This window comes from Lynx rufus, unplaced genomic scaffold, assembly GCF_022079265.1.
Source record: "Lynx rufus isolate CCGP_SWC_20201006 ecotype Redwood Valley unplaced genomic scaffold, mLynRuf1.p SCAF_16, whole genome shotgun sequence".
Taxonomy (NCBI): domain Eukaryota; kingdom Metazoa; phylum Chordata; class Mammalia; order Carnivora; family Felidae; genus Lynx; species Lynx rufus.
The window spans coordinates 3,280,880-3,301,541 of record NW_025814830.1 but is presented as its reverse complement, the minus strand read 5'-3'; the positions used below and the strand labels follow the sequence as shown (position 1 = coordinate 3,301,541).

The 20,662-nt window shown below is 55.5% G+C and overlaps 3 protein-coding genes across 4 annotated transcripts; all 3 read right to left on the bottom strand.

The window, feature by feature from the left end:
- Positions 1–2,697: 2,697 nt before the first annotated feature.
- On the bottom strand, positions 2,698–6,075 carry KLK10 (kallikrein related peptidase 10). Its single transcript, XM_047077544.1, has 5 exons — positions 5,985–6,075; positions 5,067–5,247; positions 4,192–4,466; positions 3,834–3,967; positions 2,698–2,850 (listed from the first exon to the last, which is right to left on the bottom strand). Exons 1-5 carry the CDS (start codon positions 6,073–6,075, stop codon positions 2,698–2,700), a joined length of 834 nt encoding a protein of 277 aa, XP_046933500.1.
- Positions 6,076–9,158: 3,083 nt separating this feature from the next.
- Positions 9,159–13,951, bottom strand: LOC124510868 (kallikrein-11-like). Its single transcript, XM_047077549.1, has 6 exons — positions 13,823–13,951; positions 11,907–11,981; positions 11,312–11,468; positions 10,672–10,937; positions 10,009–10,145; positions 9,159–9,598 (listed from the first exon to the last, which is right to left on the bottom strand). The coding sequence occupies exons 2-6, from the start codon at positions 11,944–11,946 to the stop codon at positions 9,446–9,448; spliced, it is 753 nt and encodes a 250-aa protein (XP_046933505.1). The 5' UTR covers positions 11,947–11,981; positions 13,823–13,951; the 3' UTR covers positions 9,159–9,445.
- A 1,303-nt stretch (positions 13,952–15,254) lies between these two features.
- KLK12 (kallikrein related peptidase 12) lies at positions 15,255–19,881 on the bottom strand. 2 transcript variants are annotated; one of them, XM_047077542.1, is made up of 6 exons: positions 19,704–19,881; positions 19,466–19,521; positions 18,590–18,749; positions 17,551–17,810; positions 16,512–16,645; positions 15,255–15,615 (listed from the first exon to the last, which is right to left on the bottom strand). In XM_047077542.1, the coding sequence occupies exons 1-6, from the start codon at positions 19,730–19,732 to the stop codon at positions 15,460–15,462; spliced, it is 795 nt and encodes a 264-aa protein (XP_046933498.1). In that variant the 5' UTR covers positions 19,733–19,881; the 3' UTR covers positions 15,255–15,459. The 2 variants fall into 2 exon arrangements, with proteins under 2 accessions (XP_046933498.1, XP_046933499.1); XM_047077543.1 differs by having other exon boundaries at positions 17,551–17,807.
- Between the last annotated feature and the right edge of the window lie 781 nt (positions 19,882–20,662).

The following is a 20,662-nucleotide window of genomic DNA, read 5'->3' as shown; positions in this document are numbered from 1 at the left end:
TCTCAAGGTCACAAAGTGACAGAAATGCATTTCCTTCTCTACCTGGTACATTCCTACTTATCCTTTTAAACCCCATGCAAATGTCCCCTGATCTGAGAAGACCTCCCTGTCTCCTCAGAAAGAGTCCTTGGCCTCTCCTCAGGGCACCCTGTGCCTCCTTCTGTTGCAGCGCTGGTCAGTTTTTTGTCATTCATTCAACAATGTATGGAGTGGTTTCTGTGTGCCAGGCACTGTGCTGGGTGCTTAAGAAAATCACAGCGAATAAATCCGAGTCCCTGCTCTCAAGGACTGAGTTGAGGGAGACAGGGGACAGACAGATCGTCAAGCAGTAAACAAATAAATGAGGTCGTTTCAGCTCTAACAAGTGTTGCAAAAATAAATAAATAAATAAATAAACCGAGCAATGGATTGTTGTTCCGGTAAGGGCAGGAGACCCCTATAGCCAGGGCAATCCTGGAAGTCTTCTTTGAAGAGGTGACCTTTGAGTAGAAACCTGAGTAAGCAGAAACCTGAATGACAAGAATGGAAGTCTTGCCTGTCTCCCTGACCTGACTAGCAGCTCCTGGAGGGAGAGCTCAGGCTGATTCATCTCCGGGACCAGCTCAATAAACACTTGTACTGTGATGATTACAGGAATGGGCGATTTGCCTTTAAAAATGAATCGAGGAGGGGCGCCTGGGTGGCGCAGTCGGTTAAGCGTCCGACTTCAGCCAGGTCACGATCTCGCGGTCTGGGAGTTCGAGCCCCGCGTCGGGCTCTGGGCTGATGGCTCGGAGCCTGGAGCCTGTTTCCGATTCTGTGTCTCCCTCTCTCTCTGCCCCTCCCCCGTTCATGCTCTGTCTCTCTCTGTCCCAAAAATAAATAAACGTTGAAAAAAAAAATTAAAAAAAAAAATAATAAAAAATAAAAAATAAAAATGAATCGAGGAGCGCCTGGGAGGCTCAGTCGGTTGGGCGTCCGACTTCGGCTCAGGTCACGATCTCACAGATCTTGAGTTCAGGCCCCGCGTCGGGCTCTGTGCTGACAGCTCGGAGCCCGGAGCCTGCTTCGGATTCTGTGTCTCCCCCTCTCTCTGCCCCTCCCCCGCTCACACTCTGTGTGTCTCTCCGTCTCTCAAAAATAAATAGACATTAAACAGATTTTTTTCAGTGAATCAAGTTTTCAAGTTCCCACCTACTTTGCTTCTGATTCTTGCATGACAAACTCCGCTGATATGCCTGATTGGCGTTTCCTGGGTGTGCTAATGGGGGTGGAGGAAGGGAGCTGGAGAGGCTCCGGGCTGGAAACTGTGGGCCAGGCTTCTGTGGGCTCTGTGAGCGCAAGGACCGTGTGGTTGGCGTCGCCACTATGTTCCCAGTGCCCAGCATCAGGCCTGCCATATAATAGGTGCTCAATAAATTGGTGTTTGAAAGGGCAAACAAGAACAACCTGGCTGGGAAAGTTCTGCTGTGCAGATGTTCAGCTGATGTAATTAATATCTCCAGAGTCCAGGCTAAGTGGAGACACCTCTGCCTGGATTCTGTGTGTAATACCCTCCAGCAGAGAAATATTTACATGGAGATACTTTCAGGGAGAGGAAAAGAACTCTTCTCCTTCCAAAGTTTCGGGGTGAAATTTCAAAGCCCGTTTGGAGTGGGTTGGGCGCGGAGGCAGACTGGGGGCTGTGGGTGTTGGATCGGAGGGCGAGAACGGAGATACAGAGTGGAGCTGGGACTGGAGCTTGTGGTTGGTGAGGGAATGGAGACGATCTAACCAAGAACTTTCCCCTAAATCTCAGAGGGCTTCTTTATGTCAACTTAGCAACTGAGGTGGGGAGAGTTCCTCTGGTCTTAGAGGCTGGGATGGGTCCGGGGTAAGGTCCCTTGGGTTCCCGTGGCCCCAGGAAGGCAGAGAAGGTACCAGATGACTCAGAGGTGGCCCAGCTCCTGGTGGCACAGGAGGGACTGGTGTCAGGCGGACCCAGATGTGGCAAACAGTGGGAGGGAGGGAGGAAGTGGTTAAGGGGTGCTTCGTGGAACTTGAGAGGAGGGTGGGGAATGTGATTCTCCCATCAACCCTGAGGGCTGGGGATGGTGAGGGGGAGCTTTGGAATGGGGGCTACTCCTGTGCTCTTCTCCCCGGGACACAGAGCGACATACGTTCTCACCAGGACCTGTTGGCAGGTCATGACAACAGGTAACATTTAGTCAGGGCTCACCACCCACTGTGTTAATGCTTTACTGATAATTACCATAGCAACCTACACACTCATGTTATATCATAGTCTCCTCACAGTGGGAATATGAGGTAGGCACTTCATTGTCCTCATTTTCCAGGTGAGGAAATAGAGGCCCAGAGAGGGTGCTTAGCTTGCTTGAGGTCACACAGCAGGGAGTGGTAGAGGAAGCCTGGTTTGGTGAGTGACAACCCCTCTCAGAGATGGGGTGACCACCAGCTTCCTTGTTTCTCTTAAATTAAAAAAAAAAAAACAAAAAAAACAAAAAAAAACAACTTTGCCATCGCTGTTGGCAGTTTGGCTCCAAAGCGGCAGAGAGCAGTAGTGGGTGGGGGGTGGGGTGGGGTGGTTAAGGGAGGAGGAGAGACATCAGCAGGTGTGGATGGGCAGCGGAGGTTCGAGCGGGGCAGGGGAGGAGCCCAGCCCCCGCAGCTGCCCAGGAAGGGAGAAGAGGCCGCTGGTAGAGGCTCCGGGCCTGGGGGTCAGTTGGAGCGCAGGGTTTTCTCTATCCAGGAGGTGTACTTGCAGATTTGAGTGTAGACAGCTGGATGCTGAGCAGAGCCGCAGGGGTAAATGCCCCATGAAAGGATGCCCTGCAGGGTCTCGTCACAGACCAGAGGGCCACCAGAGTCACTCTGGGGGTGGGGGAAGGAGAGATCAAATAAATGCACCAATTCAAAGGCTGCCACTTGGGGCTCTGGGGGTTGGGTAGGGTCGGAGTTGTGTTTGGATAAAGACGAGGTTGGTGGGGCGCCTGGGTGGCTCAGTTGTTGACTGTCTGACTTTGGCTCAGGTCGCGATCTCACGGTTCATGAGTTCGAGCCCTGCATCGGGGTCCGCGCTGTCAGTGCAGAGCCCACTTTGGAACCTCTGTCCCGCCCCCCCGGCCCTCCCCCATGCTCTCTCTCAAAAATAAATAAAACATTTTTTAAAAAAAGATGAGGTGGGGGGCGCCTGGGTGGCGCAGTCGGTTAAGCGTCCGACTTCAGCCAGGTCACGATCTCGCGGTCCGTGAGTTCGAGCCCCGCGTCGGGCTCTGGGCTGATGGCTCAGAGCCTGGAGCCTGTTTCCGATTCTGTGTCTCCCTCTCTCTCTGCCCCTCCCCCATTCACGCTCTGTCTCTCTCTGTCCCAAAAATAAATAAATGTTGAAAAAAAATTTTTTTTTAAAAAAAGATGAGGTGGGTTAAGTATGAGCTGGGGTTGGGATGGGGCCGGACTAGGGGTTGTGGACATTGGATGGGGGCGGGGAGCGAGAGTGGAGATGGGGTAGAGCTGGGGCTGTAGCTTGTGATGAGGTGGGGGGAGGTAGACATGGGCCGACAGAGAGGGATGGGGTGGGGGTCTAGGCTTGGGGATGGCGATGCTGTTGAGGACGGGGTCAGAAGTCGGTAGGGCCGGGCGCCAGCAGATGGACCCAAGGAGGTAGAGTCGGACGTGGGGTGGGGATGGAGGCTGGGGTAGGGATGGGCTCATGTTGGACACGGGGATGACACTGGGGGAGGGATGGGATCATGTGGGACACGGGGCATAGGGTTGGGGACAAGGATGGGGCATTCCGATTTCCCATAACCCTATCCTAGCTCCCATGAGTGAGACCCTCCCTGGCCAGTTCCTACCTGGCAGGGGTCCTGACCCTGGTCCAGTCCTGCACACATCATGTTGTTGGTGACCACACCAGGGTAGAAGACCTCGCATTCTTTAGGGCTCAGGACAGTGACCCTGGAGCAACTCAGGCCCTTGTTGTACTTCACTGACAGGAGAAAATAGGAGGTGATACTGTGGCCAGACCTCCAGTCCTCCAGGACTCAGGAGTCCAGATACCCAGACGGTTCCCATCCCAGACCCCAGGCCTCCAGCCCCTCCTTCCCCAGACCCAGGGTCCCACCCCCCCCCAGCCCCTCCCCCCTCAGACCCAGGAGTCCTGGCCCTCAGTTCCTCTTCCCCAAGACAGGCTTCAGGGTGCCCAGCTCTTGCCTCTTCGGGTGGCCGTGGTGCCCCAGCCAGCCACCTGGCACTGGTCTCCCGGCTGGGCACAGCGGTAGGGCAGGCGCAAGGTCTGGACGCGAGGCCCCAGCACAGCCGGCCTGACCAGCTTCAGCAGCATGAGGTCATGTTCGTCTGTCCGCCGCGGCAGGATGGGGCCCAAGCCATGCTGGTACTTGGGGTGGACGATGGGGCGGGCGGTCCTGCGGAGCTGCTCGCCCTGGATAAGCAGCAGGTGGTCGTCCCCAACGCGAGCCCACAGAGGCCTGGGGAGGGAAGAGCCATGTGAAGGTAAAGCCTTTGTAGGGACGGGGACAAGACTCTGAGTCGGTGGGAAGGAGGGGACTGGCCCCATGGTGGGAGCCCAGACTCCTGGGTCTGAGGGAGAGAAACTGGGGGCTGGGACTCCTGGGTCTGAGGGAGGAGGAGGTGGGGGAGAAGGGAGCTGGGGATCTGAGTTCTGCAGGAATTGAGGACTGGGGGTCTACCCGGGTAAGCCTACCACTCCTGTCCTTCCTCAATGGGGACTCGTGAGGTGAACAATGTCTTTACTTCTAAAGTCCTAACCACACCGGACCCCCGGACTTGGGTCTGTTGCATGCAACTATCCACCCTTCAGGGGAGCCCAAGGAGTATCTACTAGACAAAGGGCAGCGGACGAGCCCGAAAGCCCTGAGAAGGATCTACAGCGCCCCCTGGAGGCCACAGCCCAACCCTGCCTCACCTCCTGCAGGAAGCCCTCCAGAACTGACTCCCGCAAGGAGCTGGGAGAGGTCCATACCCTCAAGTGCCCCAGCTCTTCCCGCCGCCTCCCCGGGGCCTGCCTCCACCGCCCCTCCGTGGCTGCCCTGAGGAGCTCCCCCTACTTGTTCCCGCAGTGCGCGGCTGTGAGCACCCAACTCTTGTCCACCAGGACGCCCGCGCAGTGGAACTTGAGGCCATCGAAGAGGGAGACCTGCCAGGGCTGCGAACCGCGTGCGCACGGGGCGCCGGAGGCCACAAGGTCCAAGTCGGTGTCGTTTCTGGGGAGCAGCACCGCCTCCGCGGCTGGAGAAAGAAAAGGGGCGGAGACAGGGCAGGAGCTGGGCTTGGGGCCACAGCTGGGCCGAGCGACGGGCCTGCGGGGCCCGCAGCCAGAACCAGGGAAGCTGGGGGAGAGGATTGGAAATTGGGGGTCCTGCAGGAACCGAATGGAAGTGGCGGAGAAGGACCGCGGGAAAGGAGAAGGAGGCGGGGACAGAGCGGAGTGGAGCTGGGGAGAGCGAACAGGGAGGGTCTGGAGGGACGGGGACAGAATGCAGCGCTCGAAGCAGAGGAGGAACAGAACCCGACCCGGCCACCAGGGGGCGGGGATGGAGGAGGGCGGGCTGGAATAGCGCCGCTGAACGGTGAGAGGGCCGAGGGCCAAAAGCTGCGAGGCAAGACCTGGGAGATAATTGGGCGGAGTTAGAAGGAGCGGGGACAGAAAGGGACTGAGAGAGGGGACTGGGCGGAGTTGGAAGGAGCCGGGACCGAGAGGGACTGAGAGAGGGCACGGGGTTAGTCAGGGGCCGGGAAGGAAGCCGAGAGAAGGGAGGAGTAGGGATCCAGGCGCAGTGCAGGGGGCGCAATCCCCCAGAGCGGAGCTCGGGGCGGGGGGGGGGGGGGGACCCGGCTGACTTAGGGGCGGGCCAGCACTGGGGTCCCCGGAGGAGCAGAGTTGCGCGGGGGTTGGTGATGAGAGCACACTCTGCCGTCTCCCCTGGTCCCTGGCACCTCCCGCCAAGCCCTGTCCCCCGCCTCACCCCAGAGTTGCGTCACGAGCAGCGGCAGCAGCAGCATTGCCCGGGCCCGGGGGCCAGAGGCGGTGGAGGGGTGGAGGTGCGGAGATCTCATGGCCGGGACCGAGGCTAGGGGGCGAGGGCGGATTAAAACGGATGCCCCGTCAGAGACCTGCACCCCACGGCGCCCGTCCGCCCGTCCTGGGCCAACCCAGCCCGCGAAGACCCGCTAAACCTGCGGCCGACGACTTCAGGGACAGGGGGACGGGCGACTCGGGCCAGAATACCAGGGACGGGCACCATTACCCTAATGACGCCCCCCGTGGCGTCCTCCAGACCTCCCTGTGCCCGAAGGGGGAGCCATCTCAGGACCCCGGCTTCCCCGGACTGCAGGCCAAACAGCATTTGGGTTTCGCCCTCCCTCACAGGTGGCGCGAGGGTCCGAGGCTCAGAGGCGCGCCCGATTGATAGGGCAATTGAGGCTCAAACAGGGCTCGTGCCCGCGACCCGAAGGTCCCCACCCACGCTCTCACAACCCGCCCCTACCAGGGTAGGGCATCCCACCTCACCTGGGAGTCGCTGGTAGGGAGGAGGGCTGGTGAGGAGGAGGGAGGAGACTCAGAAGTGCCTCTGCCCTGCCGCCGAGTGGGCCGCCGAATCCTCTGCCCAGGGACCCCTGGCCTGGCCTTCCCTTTTAACCCCGAAGAGCCCGGAAATTTCCCCACCCTCCCCCCAGGGGTTCACTCCCTCCCTTTCCCTCTCCCTAATTATACCGTGGGTGGGGCTGGCACCCAACCTGGGCCCCAGATTCCTGCTCTGGGAGGGGCCCAGGGAATACAGGCTCTTTCCAGGGCCCCAAACACCCTTTTTGGAGCTGGATTCCATGGGGATTCCCCACGTCTCCTGTTCCAAGAAGTCTTCTCAGCTGGGGAGAGAGGATCCCAGGGAGCCTAAGGGTCTTGAGGAGAGCGTTGGAGAGAGGTGATTGTGAGGGAGAGGAAAATAAACAGGGAAATGCATACCTAGCATAACAGAGAGAAGCCAGAATGCTGGCCAGGAGAGAGGGAGGCAGAGAGAAAAGACAGATGGAAGGAAAGCGTAGGAGCCACACAGACTGAGACACAAAGAGACAGAAAGGGGGCAGAGGGGGAATGAGCCAGAGCTCAGAGCCTGAGCGATGATGCTCTGTGCTGAGTTCATCCTCACAGCCAGAACAGGGGGCTCAGCAGGGGGCCCAGTGAGTAGCCCCTTCCTCATGTTGGGGGGGGGGGTACACTGCACATCACACCCAGGTGTGGTCACGTCACATCCTGCCACCTGCGTGTCTTCAGGTGACACATAGGCCCATGAATCACAGGAGGCCAAGGCCACAGAAGAATGTCAGTATCACCTGGGTCAGCTGCTCCATCCTTTCCTTTCAGATGAGAAATGGGAGGCCCAGAGAAGGCAGTGATTCACAGGAGGTCACACAGCAAATCCACCTAACAACCAGGAGGCCCCAGTTCCAGCTCTAGGCTCTTTTTTTTTTTATTTTTTTTTAACGTTTATTTATTTTTGAGATAGAGAGAGACAGAGCATGAATGGGGGAGGGTCAGAGAGAGAGGGAGACCCAGAATCTGAAACAGGCTCCAGGCTCTGAGCTGTCAGCACAGGGCCCGACGTCGGGCTTGAACTCACGGACCGCGAGATCATGACCTGAGCCGAAGTCGGACGCTTAACCGACTGAGCCACCCAGGCGCCCCAGCTCTAGGCTCTTATATCTCATGCCCACGACCTCTCCTGCAAGGTGAGCAAGACGTCAAAAAAGATTCTGAGTTCTGGACCATTTATGCAGCATCTTCTCCGGTGGGAATTGAGTTAACTCTAGAGGTTGTCCAGCTCCGGGCTGTCCAATGGAACTTCCTACACCAGTGGAAATGCCCTATGTGCTATATTCAGTACAACAACGAGATGTGGCTACAAAGCATTTGGTATGCGGTGAGTGTCGGTTAAGCATCTGACTCGATTTCAGCTCAGATCATGATCAGCATGGAGCCTGTTTGGAATTCTCTCTCCCTCTCTTTCTCTCTGTCCCTCCCCAGCTTGTGCACGTGCTCCGCCTCTCAAAATAAATAAATACACTTAAGTAAATAAATAAATAGCCCCATATGGTTAGTGGCTATCGTATTGGCCAGCACAGGTCTGGTGGAACTAACTGGCATGGAGGTTGGGGAAAAAAAAAAACAATGATAGCTCCTTTTCTTAGGTCCTAATTATGTGCAGGCTGACTTAGCCTCGTGTGTTATTATACTTTTATGTTCATGGTTTTACAGATAAGAAAATTGAGCCTTAATCGAGTTTCACTCTGTAGTTAAGAAATCAGTTTGCTTTAAAAAAGAAAAGGAAAAAGAAAAGAGAAGAGAAAAGGAAAGAAAAAAGAAGAGAAGAAAAAGAAAAAAGGAAAGGAAAGAAAGGAAAGGAAAGGAAAGAAATGAAAGGAAAGGAAAGGAAAGGAAGGAAAAGAAAGGAAGGAAAGGAAAGGAAAGGAAAGGAAAGGAAGGGAAGGGAAGGAAAGGAAAGGAAAGGAAGGAAAAGAAAGGAAAGGAAAGGAAAGGAAAGGAAAGGAAAGAAAGGAAAGGAAAGGAAAGGAAAGGAAAGGAAAGGAAAGGAAGGAAAGGAAGGAAAAGAAAGGAAAGGAAAGGAAAGGAAAGGAAGGAAAGGAAAGGAAAGGAAGGAAAGGAAAGGAAAGGAAGGAAAAGAAAGGAAGGAAAGGAAAGGAAAGGAAAGGAAAGGAAAGGAAAGGAAGGAAAGGAAAGGAAAGGAAGGAAAGGAAAGGAAGGAAAAGAAAGGAAGGAAAGGAAAGGAAAGGAAAGGAAAGGAAAGGAAAGGAAAGGAAAGGAAAGAAAGGAAAGGAAAGGAAAGGAAAAGAAAGGAAGGAAAAGAAAGGAAAGGAAAGGAAAGGAAAGGAAAGGAAAGGAAAGGAAAGGAAAGGAAAGGAAAAAGAAACCACCTTGCTTTAGATTCCTTGCTCTTCCCCTTACTGGCTGTGTGACTATATGAGCAAGTGACTTGTTTCTCTGTTCCCCCAGTTTCCTCATCTGCAAAATGGGTTCAATAATAGCACTTAATCTTTGTGAAGATTAAGTTAGTTGATATGTTGAAAAGCCCTTGGACCAGGTGTGGCATATAGTAAGCACTCCAAAGATTCATTCACTCAGTAAGTATTTATTGAAACCTTGGTGAGTGCCTTTGGGGCTAGGGATACAACAGTGAACCAAACAACACTTCTCTCCCCCGGAATCACAAGTTAGTACAAGGCAGGATTGGAACCCAGGCCTCCTAATTCCGAACCCCAAGTTGATTATTAAACCACAGCATGTCTCATAGTTAAGGTGGCTGAAAAGAAAATATATAACGATGTCCTCTCTTGGGCTTGACTGTTAACAGAACGAGCCACATCACCAAATAGGGATCAGGAATGTTGGGCTGTGATAAGTTGGTCCTGGCTAATTATCCTCCATAGTCTTCTGGATCCAGTCTACATATTTGCAGACCTTGGTATAGACACCAGGCTTTCTGGTGACAGCACATGGATGCTGGCCCCAGGAGATAATGCCTTGAAGAGACCCGTCACAGACCAGAGGGCCCCCAGAGTCACCCTGGGTATGGAGAGAGAGAAACCAGTCACAAAGCGGGGGAGGGTGGCCACAGGGGAGGGGCAGGATTGGGCATGGTGTTAGCGATGGTGTTGGGATCGGGGTGGAGGTTTAGGATGGGGTTGGCAAGAGAATTGGGGACGCGGTTGGAGGTATGGATAGCAATAAAGATGGGTGAGGGTTGGAAACGGACTGGGGGGTGGTTGGGGCTGGAGTTGGGGGTGGGAATGGGGACAGAGCTGGGGATCACACAGAGGTTAGAAATAGGAACTAGGGGTGGAGAGAGACTGAGGGTTGCAGGGAGGGGAGACTGGGTTAGGGTTGGGGATGAGATCGGGATGTAATTGAAGAGGCAGATGAGGTGGGAGATGGGCACGGGGATGTGGCTGGAGACCCAGGCCCTGCCCCCTGACCTGGCAGGAGTCTTTGCCCTCTTCCAGAACACTGGCACACACCATGGTGTCTGTGATATTGCCGGGATAGGCGTTCTCACACTCTTCGTGCTTAATGATGGTGATGTTGGCACATCGCAAGGTATGGGGCAGGTGCACTGTGGAAACAGCATGAAGGGGTGTGGACAATGAGAGCCCCCAGTCCCCTTCCCCATGCTACAGAGCCTGCTCTGGACCCAAGGACCTTGCTCTGCCCCACCCCACACCCAGGTCCCGTCCTTGCTGGCAGCCAACTCATCTCTCTGCACTGGTAACACTACTGAGTAAATTTATGATGCCAGTTGTTCCAAATACACTATCTCTGATCCAGCCCTGGTAGGTGGGTGGAATTATCCTCATTGTATAGAGAAGAAAACCAAGGTTCAGCGAGGTGAAGCCACTTGCCTGAGGCCCCACAACTAGCAGGTTGTGGATCTGGCAATGTGCACTATCTGTCTGACTCCAAGGCCCCGACTTTTGTCTCCCTCCTCCCCAACCCTTCCTTATCCCACCACTGACACCCCCAGGAACGCCCCTCTTGCACTCTCGTACTCTATGACTCTCCCCTCTGCAGGTTCCTCTCGTTCCCCCTGTCCCCCTGTCCTCCCACACGCCCCCTTCTGTGTCGCCCTCTGGAGCCCCTACACTGGGGGCTGGACGTCGTGCCCCAGCCAGAAATGAGGCAGCGGGTGCCAGGAGCGACACAGCGTGACGACAGCGTGAGTGGTCGCACGGCCCGGGTGATGAAGGCCGCTGTCGTCATCTTCACCAGCATGATGTCATTGCGGTGGTCTTTGTTGGGGAGGCTGTTGTTGAAGTCTGGGTGGGGGAAGGACTCGGTGGCCGTTCGGGTCTGCTCAAAGCCATCCCGCCGCTGGAGGTTGTGCTCCCCCAGGTGAACTAAGTATCGGCTGAGGTGGGAGAGACGGCGTCAGAGGTGGAAGGTCAGGAAGAGAGGCAGGAGACAGGAGGTGGGGGGACACAGAGGGGAAGGGGAAGGGTTGAGTGCAACTGAGAGAAGAAAGCAACAAAGGTCCACTCGCAACTTCATCCCCATTTCCCGCCGAAGCCTCCTTCGAAACCATAACCCCACTCGGCCCCCACCCCCTTCCCAACCCCTCCCATCCTTCCGTCCTGTCTCAGCTCTGTGTCCATCTTCAGTGCTCATGCCACCCCACCCGTGCCCGTCTCCGGCCCCGTGCCCATTCTCCCCGTCCCCAAGCCCCTCTCCAACCATCTCTCCATCTCCAGCCCCCTGCCGGCCCGCCCCAGCCCCCGCACCCACGGCTTGCGGCAGTGAGCTGCTGTCAGGAGCCATTTGGGAGCGATGAGCGTTGCCCCACAGAGCAGCCGTGTCTTCTGGAACAGAGCCACCTGCCAGGGCTGGGAATGAGGAGAGCACTCATACCCCCTGATGATCCTGGTCTCTCCCCCTACATGCCCTGGAGGGGAGTGAGCGCAAAAGAGGGGCTCAGGCAGAAGTGGGGGTGGAGAGAACAGAGAGGGGGTGGGCGGTGTGGGCCCCAGCCCTGTGTCCTGCTGGGAGGCACTGTCTGGATGGGCCAGATATTAAATGATTGAGCTGCTTCCATACTGATTGGTCAGTAGCTGCTGTTCTGGGCTCTTTGAGTATCTCCCCAGCTACCCTGGCCCTCCCCCTGGGACCCTCCTTGACCTCTCCCCGTTTTGGCATCTAAAGGGAGTACGTCTGGCCTGGCAAGGGGCATTTGGGACCTCATTGTGGCTCATATACCCATTTAGATCTTCTACGGATTGTTCTGTGCTTTGAGTATCTGCCCTGTCAATATCCAGACATAGAGGGCTGCGAGATCTCAAAGATTTGAGAAGGAGGCCCCTGCCCTCCCCCATTTCCCACATACCTGTCACCAGAGCAAGAATGATCAATTGCAGAATCATCATGGCCTGGAGAGGGGAAGGGCAGGCCCCAGGTTCTTCTGGGAACCAGAAGGGACAAGGGGCCAAATCACTTTATGGGGAGACTAGGGAGGCATTGGTTCATGTTGCCTCCTCCTCCCCTTCCCTGCTCTGGCTCCCCCCAGGGAGAAGCAACGGGGTTTGAGGAACCCCCGAGTTCTCACAGCATCCCGGCCTCCAAACCTTTAAAATAAATCTTTGAGGGGCGCATGGGTGGCTCAGTGGGTTAAGCCTCTGACTTTGGCTCAGGTCATGATCTCATGGTTCATGAGTTCGAGTCCCACATTGGGCTCTGCACTGACAGTGCAGAGCCTGCTTGGGATACTCTCTCTCTCCCTCTCTCTCTGCCCCTTCTCCCTCCCCCCACCCCGCTCTCTCAAAATAAATAATAAATAAACTTAAAAAAAATAAATCTTTGGTATCAAAGGTGGCCTTAGAGGGGACTGATACCAGCTAAAAGCTTCTAGCAGCCGAAGAGAATATGGCAATTGCTGGGAGGGGCTTTGACTTTGGGGCAAGCGATGGGCCGGCTCCGTTTTAAGTCAGCCATGGTACCTGGGAGATGCTTTGGGGTGAATGTTTTCCTTCTTGCACACCTGAGACCTGGCCAGGCCCCAGCAGCTTGGGACAGGTGAATAAAAGGAACCAGCGTCATTTAGCATCCACCGCAGGGTGATATGGGCCCGTATAGCAGGGAGCTCAGCCTGGGACCGTGTTTTAGCCTCATCTTTCTGAATGCCTGCCCCTTTGAAGGACAGGCAGATAGAGCTGGGCTGGGCCGGTCAGGGGAGAGGCCAGTGCCCTCAGCTGCCCTGGCCAGCAGGGGGAGGGGTGGAGGCTGGACTCAGCTATCAAAGTAGGGATCAGAGACACAGAGAGAGGCAGAGAGCACCCACCCAAGCCTAGAAGGGCAGAGCAGAGGGAGAAAGGGTGCGGAGGTAGAGGAGGCCAGGCACGCTGCATGGGGGGGGGGGCGGTTGTGCCCTTCCCTCCCCGACTCACAGGCTCTGGGGCTGGGGCTCTGGGTGGCCGGTGGTGGTAGTGGTGGTGTAGGCAGCTGTGGCGGTTTGGGTCAGAGGCAGGTTGGGTCAGAGCATCAGGCACCAGGCAGGTGGCAGACGCGGGGTGGCCCGGATGACTAGGCCTCCTAAGCCCTGCCTTGTTGCCCTGGGGGTGGTGTGTGTGTGTGTGTGTGTGTGTGCCTGCCTGCCTCTGTCACCTCTCCAAGCCCCTCTTCTCTCTGCTTTTCTCTGTTTCTCCGACTTGTCTGCATCCTTCTTCGTCAGGCTGAATCTGTCTCTCTTTGTCTCTGCCGTTTCCTGCCACTCTGTAATTCTCTGTCATTTTTCTCTTTGCCTCTCTGGGCTTGTGCCTTTCTGTCTCTGTCTCTCTCAGTCTCTCCCTGCATGACTCTTTTAACTCTTTATCGTTCTTTGTATCTCTCCGTCTCTGCCTCCCTATACCTCTTTCTCTCTCTCCCCCCTCCACCTCGGTTTCCCAGTCCCTCTCTCTCTCCTGTCCCTTCTCCTCCCTCCCCACAGCCCAAGCCCAGATGGGCCCCTGGCCTCCTCAGGGCCTTCCCTTCTCCATTCCGAGGAGAGGGGAAACTGGGGTGTCACAGAGGTGGGGCCACTGCCAGCCGAAGGGGCAGGCCGGGAGGGTGGGGGAGGCAGGTTGGGGCCTGTGGGAGTCGAGGCCCAGGAAAGGGAGTCAGCCCTCTGCAAGGCCTCAGCCCCTAGCATTCCTCTGGGGCTTTGTTTCTGCCACCCACCCTCCCCTCCGCTCCCCTCTCCTGCCTCCGCCCCTACCCCCCCAGCACCCTGTTCCCCGCCCCCCCCCCAAATCCAGCTGTGACACTTACTCGCTGTGTGACTTAGGTCCAATGACTTCCGACTCGGAGCCACCTCAATATCCTGTCTGCCGATCCCTCTATCTCCGGCTGGCTCCTTATCAGTTAGATCTCCTGCTTCCGTCCTGCCTCCTCTCTCCTCTCTCCCCTAACCAGAAGTGGGGCAAGACGACCGGGTATGGGTTCTGAAAGCAGCCAGGCCTGGCCTCAAACCCCGGCTCTGCCTCTTCCTACCACAGTGACGTGAGCCAAGGGACTCCACCCCGGTGAGGCTCAGTTTCTTCATCTAGGAGATGGGGGGACAGCCCTGCCTTGGGGTGATTGGGATGAGGACTCCGGGACAGCCGAGCACAGCAGGCGCTCAGCAAGTATTCCCATGCTGTCACCATCACCCCGCACTCTCCTACCCCCAAATTCCCTTTCCATTCACTGGGGAGAAGCTCTCTTTTCACCTCCTGGACGGTGGTGAAGACAGAACCCAAGGGGTGGGCAGGACTATTTTAAGACCTAGTCTGGGTCCTCTTGCTTTCCAAGGCCACACCCCACCTTCCATCATCACAGACATATTAAAACGAACCCACATCCCACATTAAATATAACGTGTGCTTGGGGCACCTGGGTGGCTCAGTCGGTTAAGTGTCCGACTTCGGTTCAGGTCATGATCTCACGGTTCGTGAGTTGGAGCCCCACGTCGAGCTCTGTGCTGACAGCTCAGGGCCTGGAGCCTGCTTCCGATTCTGTGTCTCCCTCCCCTCAGCTCCTCCCCTACTCACACTCCGTCTCTCTCTCAAAAATAAAGATTAAAGGGGCGCCTGGGTGGCGCAGTCGGTTAAGCGTCCGACTTCAGCCAGGTCACAATCTCGCGGTCCGTGAGTTCGAGCCCCGCGTCAGGCTCTGGGCTGATGGCTCAGAGCCTGGAGCCTGTTTCCGATTCTGTGTCTCCCTCTCTTTCTGCCCCTCCCCCGTTCATGCTCTGTCTCTCTCTGTCCCAAAAATAAATAAACGTTGAAAAAAAAATTAAAAAAAAAATAAAGATTAAAAAAAATTTTTTTAATTAAATATAACATGTGCTCAACAGCTCCAGCAAAGCCAACTTGGAATCCGCTACATGGAAGAATGTTAGGTTTTATAGACATTTAATTAAATGGTCATGAATTTTGATTTTGCAATTTTCATTTGGCATTTTTGGGCCAATAATTTTTCCCCCTTCAGGTCCTTCATGGGCACTGTTCCTAAAGCGCTGGGTGGAGAGAAAAGAAAAAAAAAAGGCCCTTAGTTTTATTGTTATAAGTAAACTTTGCTACTCCATTCCTGTGTGGCTCCTAAGGGAAAACCCTCACCCTCTGTGGTCTCTATTCCTACAGTTGTGGGTAGAGGACTTGATGAACCTCCTTCCTGTGTCAACCAGCATGGGGTCATCAAACAGACAGACACATCTCCTCCTCCAGTTATATTTATTCCAGGTAGTCACTCATTCGTTTCTCCCCCAACCATGGGTCTTAAAAGGGCTGGCTGGAGTTGGAGTTCTGGGAAGAAAATCCCCAGAGCAAGAAGGATGGGAGCCAGAGTGATAACGGGGGGCGGTGTTGGTGCTCTGCGGCTCACTCGGTGGAGCACCCAACCTGAGGGGTGGAGGTGGAGGGAGCAGGCTAGTTGTTCCTCATGACCATCCGGATCCAGTCCACATATCTGCAAATGTTGGTGTAGACTCCTGGGATGCCTTTTTGCCCACAAGGCTCCACAGTTCCCCAGGACACCAGACCTTGAAGGACTCCTCCACACACCAGGGGTCCTCCAGAGTCACCCTGGAATACAGAAGGAGAAGGAGCACTGAATAAATAAGGAAGAAATCCTGTTCCCATTTTCTTTCTCCCGACTCCCAAATCCATTCCCAGGCCTTGAAGACAGTGGGTCCGCGCTCGGTTATCAGAGAGAAGAGCGTTACTCCGTTCCTGAGGTCAAGAGCAATGACTGACCAATAGGGAAGAGTACCCTGTTCCTAAGGGGCCAATCCCAGGGAAGGCAGGACTCCATAACAGGTCGTGGTGATGGAGGGGTATCTCTCAAGGGGAATGGTTAGAGCTCTGGCCAATGAGTGAAGAGAGTATATTCAGTGACCAATCCCAGCGAAGGAGGTGGAAACCATAAGCGTTCTATAGAGGACAACTGGCACGGGCCCTGACCAATGAGGGAAAGAGCACAACCACCAGTGACCAATCCCAGCAAAGGAAGGCGGGAGCTATACAAGTTCTCTCAGGGACAAAGGCTAGGGAGCCCTAGCCAGCAGAGGGTGGCATCCTCCAACCTGAAGGACCCAAGAGGGCAAGGTAGTGGAATTGGAGGGCAGCAGAGTCCACCAGGCTCCTTTCCCACCTCCATCCTAGATTCCCTCACTCTCTGACCTGGGCCAGCACCAACAGGAGGATGGTATGGGGAGAGACAACCAGTTACACTCCTGAGTTCTAAATCCCTGCCAGCTCTTGGCCTTCCCCACCTTTCTTTGTCTCTTCCTGTCCCTCTCCTTATGCTCTTCCCATGTCTCCTTCTCTGTTCCCTCCTTTCCTCTGTCCTCCATCACCTAGCTCTTGCTGCTGTATCCTGCGTCTCCCCTTCTTTCTGACCACGCCTCTCTCCCCCGTCTCCCTGCTCTGTCTCCTACTTCCTGTCCCGGGGTGACCGTGCATAGCCTGCATTCACTCACCTGGCAGGCATCCGCCCCATCAGCGCCGCTGGCACACACCATGTTGTCCGTGATTTTCCCGGGGAACAGAGCCTGGCAGGCAGCGCTGGAAACGATGGAGACATTGAGGCATTGGAGCAGGTCCGGGAATGGTTCTGGGGGTGGAAGATAGAAGCTGCATTGTTCCCCAAAGCTTCCCATTTGGGGGCCACATCCTTCCACCAAAGGACGCCAAATATAAGTCTATACTCTGCCCTCTTCCTGCGACTCTCCACAACAATCCTCAAACTTCTAGGTTTCAGATTTATGACTTCATGTCATAGTGACCCTTGCCCCAGTTCATTGACACAAGTCCCCCTCTCCTTTAACCTATGACTCTGAGTGCCATAACTCAAGACACCTTTTGTCCCTCCAACCCCAGAAACAGTGAATCCGGACTTTTCTCCTTAAATTCCCCATGCGGTGCCCTTTGACCTTCAATCTTATTATACTTAGATCCCAACTTGACCTCATGTTCCCTCTCTGTCTCCAGACCCCACATTTCTTGTCTTCTCTTAAACGTCCAAACTCAGCTCTAAACCACTGCTCCAAAGTGACTTCTGATCCTAGTTTATTTGACCCCAGACTCCATGACCCCTAACCTCTAGGGCTTTCAATCCCAGACCAGCAATCGCTGATTGAATCTCAGTTTCTAGCCTCAGATTGTGGCCAGCTTGTGCAACATCTGGATCCCATGTCCTCAACTCTACAATGACTTCTAACACCAGAGTCTCTGACCCATGACCCAAGGTCCTATTTACCCGTGCCTTTTGCTCCAGTCTGATGATCCCTGCCATCACTCTGGCCTCTAATCACATCCCTGACCTATGGCTTCTGACTCCATACCCAACCCGTTGACCACTTTGACTCCCAAGACCCCTGGTCCACCACGATCTCTGACCCCAAACCACAATCCCCATGTTTGACCCTTGATCCATCCTTCTGTTGGGATGACTCCTGATCTCTCGTCCTCCACCCCAGACTTTGCCCGTTCTGAGCCCTGACCCTGAGGCTCCCTTACTCCCTGGCTGATTGGTGATGCCCCAGCCTGAGATGTGGCACTTGGTGCCAGCCGCTGCACAGGTGGTGGGCAGGGGCAGGAGCTGGACGCTGCGGGTCAAGCGGACGGGTGTGCCCAGTCGCAGGAGCCGGAGGTCATTGTCATGGCTGTGCCTGGCTCTCTGGTAGCCGGGGTGGGTCACGGAGAAGCTGCTGCGTCGGATCTGCTCCGTCCAGTCCAGACGGCTAAGACTGTGCTCCCCCAGGCGCACCCAGTACCTGCTGGGGGGGCGGGGGGGTCAAGGTGGCTCAGCGGGGGGCAGTGGACCCCTGGCTCCCAGACCCTCCAACCTTTCTCTGCTGCTTTGCACCTCAGTGTCAGTCCTCCCTCCCTCACACGCTTGTTCTGTCTCTCTGTCTCTCGTCTCTATCTTTCCATTTCTTGCATTTGCCTACTTCTCCTCCCCGAGTCCCTGCATCTCTGTCCCTTTCTGAGTCTCTTAGCGAGGGCAAGCACATCCATCCTTCATGCTTGCTGCTCTGTTCCAACCACCTAGAGGCTGCCTGGGCTGTTAGCACTGTCAGCTGAAGGAACGCGTGAGTAATGAGTGGTCTCTCTCTGTTCTGTCCCTAATCAATCTGCCTCTTCGTGTTTGAAAGTTCCCTTTGGAAAAAACCTCAGAGCTTCAGACCTAGAAAGTCCGATCCCCTCATTTCACAGATGGGACGGCTGAGACCCAGAGAAGATGCCCCGACTGGGTCAGGGAATAGCTGGGGTGGTGACAGATGTCATGTGGGAAAGAAGGGGAACACGAGGAAATGGGAGCGGGTAGATGAGCAGGTTCCAGGACCCCTCATGCCACCCACACTACCCGCCCCACCCAGCCCCACCCCAGACCCATTGTTGCAGAAGTCCTACTCTTTGTCTAACCTCAGAACCTTTTGTTGCGAGACCATTTCCTTACTCCTTGGCGCCCCCATCTCCTACCCTGAGGGTTCTCCTCCCCATCACCTTTCCGCTGCCCACCCCTGGAAGAGACCACACCCAGACAGGGGCTTACCTGCCACTGCAGTGAGCAGCTGTGAGGACCCATCTGCGGCCAGTGAGGACCCCCCCACAACGCAGACTGGTGCCCTCAAACAGCCCTACTTGCCAAGGCTGTGAGTGACGGGCACACTCCTTGCCTTTAATAATCTTCTCTGTGGCCGGTTGGCTGAGCCCTGAGGACAGGGGTGTGGGCCAGAGAGATGGGGTCAGAGATCTAGAGATTGGGGCTCAGAGACAGGAAGAGAGATGCAGAGATGAAGACACAGACAGGTAAGAGAGAGAGAGAGAGAGAGACCGTGAGAGAGAGTCAGAGACAGGGAGACACAGACCCAGGGACAAATACAAAAAGACCCAGCGATGCCCAGAGACACAGAGAGGAAGAGAAAGAGAAAAAGACAGAGAGATGCCTCAAGATAGGAGGGAGACAGGGGCGCCTGGGTGGCTCAGTCGCTGAAGCATCCGACTCTGGGTTTTCGGCTCAGGTCATGATCTCACAGTTTCGTGAGCTGGAGCCCTGCATCGGGCTCTGTGCACAGAGCCTGCTTGGGATTCTCTGTCCCCCTCTCTGTCTGCCCCTCTCCCACTTGTACCGTCTCTGTCTCTAAATCAATCAATCAATCTTAAAAAAAAAAAAGATAGGAGTGAGACAGAGACAGACAAGCACAGAGACAGAGAGAAAAGACAGAGGCATACATAGTGACAGGAAGACACAGAGAAGGTATAGATCAAAAGACAGAGGTGGCAGGGCCCCCAAGAGCTGGAGCTGAGTGGAGACATAGAGGCAGTCCCCTCCCCTCCTCAGTGCCAGACTGGGGATCAGACCTGGAGGGGGAGATCGGAGGGCCCCCTGTCAGGGAGGAAGGGCTTCCCGCCCCGCTGGGGAACTCACCAGAAACACACAGGAGCAACAGGATGCTGGAGCCCAGGGTGAGCCACCTCCAGGTCCTGGGAAACGTTGGGGGAATCTCAGAGATGGCCCTTTCCCTGTCAACCTGCCCCTCTCTTTGCCCACCCCGCCTGCCTGCCAGCAGCTCCAGGAGGACAGGATGCCTGCCCATCCCCCCCTCTGCCCATCTCGGGTGGGGAGGGGGGGTCACCTCATTGGTGACCACCTGCCCCCTCCTCACCTTGTCCCCCTGCTTGCTGGGGCCTCCATGTAGCTGTCACAGTTCCAGCCTGTCTGCCTCTGCTATCTGTCTGTCCACCACCTGCCTGTCCTGTCATCCACTGGCCACCCCGCCAGTCAACTCTCCCACTGTCCACCTGGCTTCTCAGCCACCTGTCATGCTGCCCCACCTGTCCCCCTCCTTCTGTCTGTCTGCCCCAGACAGGCAGCTGACACAGCTTTTAACTCTCTTTGTTCCAGCCCATGCAATTTCCGGGTTGAGGGAAGGGGACCAGGAAGACTTGGGGTGGGGCACCCTCTCTAATCCCGCAGAAAATCTTCTCAGCTAATGGCACCTAATTGAGCTTTACAACTAAATGGGGAAAGGGGGGTTGGGCCCAGAATGGCTCCAGGGGGAAAGACCCGGCCCCACTCCTTTTCCCCTTCTCTCCGACCCAGTGCCCAGACCCATGACTGAAGGTGACCTGTGAATTGGGTTCTAATCCTCATTCCTAGTGAGGAAGGCTCAGGGAGGGTGGGGCCCTCCCCCCCCCCTCCCTGCGGTGTGCAGGGAAGAGGCAGGAGGGTGAGTGTTTAAGAGCACAGGAGAGTGGAAGGGAGAGGCTGGGAAAGCCAGAGCTGAGAGAGCCCAGACTGAGAAGAGAAGGAAGGGATTTCGAAATAGATGATAAGAAAGAGACTGAAGAGGTTTCCAAGCTGGGTTCTGCAGAGTCTGATTCTAACTGAATTTTTTAAATGCACGGTCGACCCTCTTCCCTGTGAAGCCCACTTTTCCTATCTGCATGTGGCCGATTTATCTAATTACATGAAAGTTATTTTTTTTTTCTCTTGCGTGAGGGCTTCCACTGGGAAAGAAAGGGAAACAGGGGACCGAGAGAGAGCCAGGGACAGGACAGTTTGTGCTGGTTCATCTGAGTTTTTGCTTCACCTGTGAGGGAGGAAGGGAGAGAGAGAGAGAGA

Bases quoted from the DNA above. Each gene is read 5' to 3' on its own strand.
- KLK10 (XM_047077544.1), bottom strand. From the start codon at position 6,075: ATGAGATCTCCGCACCTCCACCCCTCCACCGCCTCTGGCCCCCGGGCC. The intron at 5,248-5,984 runs GTGAGGCGGGGG...TTCTTTCTCCAG, and splicing joins GCTCGTGACGCAACTCTGGG to CCGCGGAGGCGGTGCTGCTC. The intron at 3,968-4,191 runs GCAAGAGCTGGG...TTCTCCTGTCAG, and splicing joins CACCACGGCCACCCGAAGAG to TGAAGTACAACAAGGGCCTG.
- LOC124510868 (XM_047077549.1), bottom strand. From the start codon at position 11,946: ATGATGATTCTGCAATTGATCATTCTTGCTCTGGTGACAG. The intron at 11,469-11,906 runs GTATGTGGGAAA...ACTCCCCTCCAG, and splicing joins CATTCTTGCTCTGGTGACAG to GGCATGTAGGGGGAGAGACC. The intron at 9,599-10,008 runs GTCAGGGGGCAG...CTCCATACCCAG, and splicing joins AGGGCAAAGACTCCTGCCAG to GGTGACTCTGGGGGCCCTCT.
- KLK12 (XM_047077542.1), bottom strand. From the start codon at position 19,732: ATGGAGGCCCCAGCAAGCAGGGGGACAAG. The intron at 17,811-18,589 runs GTAAGCCCCTGT...CCGCCCCCCCAG, and splicing joins GCTGCTCACTGCAGTGGCAG to CAGGTACTGGGTGCGCCTGG. The intron at 15,616-16,511 runs GTGAGTGAATGC...TCTGTATTCCAG, and splicing joins ATGGGGCGGATGCCTGCCAG to GGTGACTCTGGAGGACCCCT.